We start from the raw sequence: 2,378 nt of genomic DNA, 5'->3' as shown, positions 1-2,378 counted from the left end.
CTCTTTATCTTTCCTTCTAATTCTGATCTTAGAATCTTAATTTTCACTTTCTCCCCTCCTTTCTTTTCCTTTTCCCAAAATCCTCCCTTCTTTTATTTATTTATTTTTTTTTTTAACTCGCAAACTGTCACTCTCCAATCTCCATTCCATCCATTCATCCTCTTTATCTTTGCTTCTAATCCCGAAATGAGTATCTTGATTTACACTTCCACCCCTCCTTTCTTTCCCTTTCGAAATATACCCCCTTCTTTTACCTTTTTAACTCACAAACTGTCACTCTTCAATCCATCCATTCATCAATCATCATCCTCTTTATCGTTGCTTCTAATCCCGATATGGGTATCTTAATTTTCACTTCCACCCCTCCTTTCTTCCCTTTTCCCAATACAGCCCTTTTACTTTATCATTTCACAAACTGTCACTCTCCAATCCATCCATCCAACCATCAACTTGGGATCAACCAAAACCAAAAAATCAAACATGAAACATCCCTCCCTTCTTTTCAAGGATTTGTCCTTTCGCATCTTTTTATCATTTTATTCAAATATGTACAACTCTTACCATTTTAAGAATTGCCTCAAAAGCACCACATTACCACATGTTTCTTCCTTCCCTTAACTTTATATTTTATAGTATCATATTATTTATATTTACTTCTTCCATGTAATCATTGCACAAAAGTATATGAAACATATTCAAACCTCAAAAACAAATGTGTGATTCAATTTCATAAAATTTGTCGAACAAAATTAGCAAATTAACCCATTAGCAATTGCACGATTCTTGCCAAAATGTGTCGTTTCATATACAGGAAGCTCTTCACACTCCTTCAAAGCTGACAAGTGATCAAGTTCGAACAAATCTGAACTTGAATCACTTTTGGTATCATCATCATCATCATCATAAGAGTTGTAATCTTCATCCTTCGTTAAATCTTGTGTATCATAAATGAACTTTTGGCCACAGGGACGTGAATCTTCGTCGATGATTACACTCACCGGGTAAAATCTAACAGTTCTTCGGATTCCATCGTTGAGCTTCTTCTCCCTTGATCTTGGAGAATTTTTGCTCAAACATGACCTTGTAAATGAAGAAGCCGATGAACATGTAGACCCATGTGTCGATTTTGATGTTCTTTCACTCTTTTTATGATCGAAACATGGTGGATTCAAATCTTTCGGGTTCTTGACTTGGCCATTTGCGAAAAGAGATGTGAGGAACGTCGTGAGTCGACCTCCAGGTGAGATTGGTTGCTTTATCTTCTTCAGGTTCGCGTAAATCTTCAATGCTCGAGCTTTTGACTTGATTAAAGCCCCACGATCGATTCCATTTGGTTGATGATCATCCGAACAGTAGTAGAACTCCATCTGCTGATGCTTTTTCGAAAACCCGTTAGTTTTTACGGATTCTGGCCTACTGAAAGGTCCAAAACAAGAAGGTTTATGAAACCTAGAGCCATGGAAACTTTCTGATTCAGAGAACCATATTCCATAGCTCGAATCAGAAGAGCTCGTCCCCGAACTGAAGAAAATTGGGTCGTTATCAATGACTGGTTTCCGGTAGACGTCTGGTATTGATGAAGGCCTCGTTCGAGTGTTTATGTTTTTTGTGTTTTGTTTCATATTCATCCATTTCTCTACCAAAAAAGCTCGCCGGAGACTCGCCACTGCTTCGTCCTCCACTGCACTGCTCGCTTTTGGTCTGCCGCCACCGCCACCGCCACCGCCGCCGCCGCTGCTGATGGTTTGTTTCTTTGAAGTTTTCTCTTCTCGGCCGGATTTGACGTCGTCGCCGTCCATGGAACGGTAGATTTCATCAAGAAGGCTTGACGAAAAAGATGGGTTTGGTGTGTTTTTTCTCGGTTTCTCTTCTTTGACTGATTTATGACTCCAACGATACATTCTCGTTTGTCTTCGACGGATCTTTGATATGACAAGTGACAACGAAAGAGAAGGAGAATCTAAAAGTGTGTATAGAGAGAGAGAATGGAAAATGATTGAATATTTAGATAGAGAAAGTGAAATGAGACTGTGAACAGGGTGTAAGAGACGATTTTATAGGAGATAAAGACAGAAAGAGACGCGTGCATGGTGGCAAGTGATCGGAAAATTCTTTAAAGAAGGTCATTTGATTACGACATTACTTAAATCACATGATTCTTTCTTTTTCTACAAATTTGATTGCCAACGGTATTTATTATAATATAACTTAAAAAGCATCTCACGATGAACAATTTACATATTCCCTAAGTTTAATCGTAACAACGTAAGATCATTTCATCCTATATATAAAAATCGATTTTGGTCATAAAATTCCCTTTAGGAGAACAACACAAACTAGAATGACAAAATCGTCTTAATAAAATTTAATTTAGAATA

General features: G+C 37.8%; 1 protein-coding gene across 1 annotated transcript; it reads right to left on the bottom strand.

Annotated features, from left to right (window-relative positions):
• Positions 1–702: 702 nt before the first annotated feature.
• LOC145008588 (protein BIG GRAIN 1-like B) lies at positions 703–2,006 on the bottom strand. Its single transcript, XM_078967175.1, has one exon. The coding sequence runs from the start codon at positions 1,899–1,901 to the stop codon at positions 750–752; it is 1,152 nt and encodes a 383-aa protein (XP_078823301.1). The 5' UTR covers positions 1,902–2,006; the 3' UTR covers positions 703–749.
• Positions 2,007–2,378: the final 372 nt, after the last annotated feature.

Source organism: Lactuca saligna, chromosome 8 (assembly GCF_052625555.1).
Source record: "Lactuca saligna cultivar CGN05327 chromosome 8, ASM5262555v1, whole genome shotgun sequence".
Classification (NCBI taxonomy): Eukaryota; Viridiplantae; Streptophyta; class Magnoliopsida; order Asterales; family Asteraceae; genus Lactuca; species Lactuca saligna.
The sequence above is the reverse complement of the archived record's forward strand: the minus strand, read 5'-3'. Positions and strand labels throughout refer to the sequence as shown.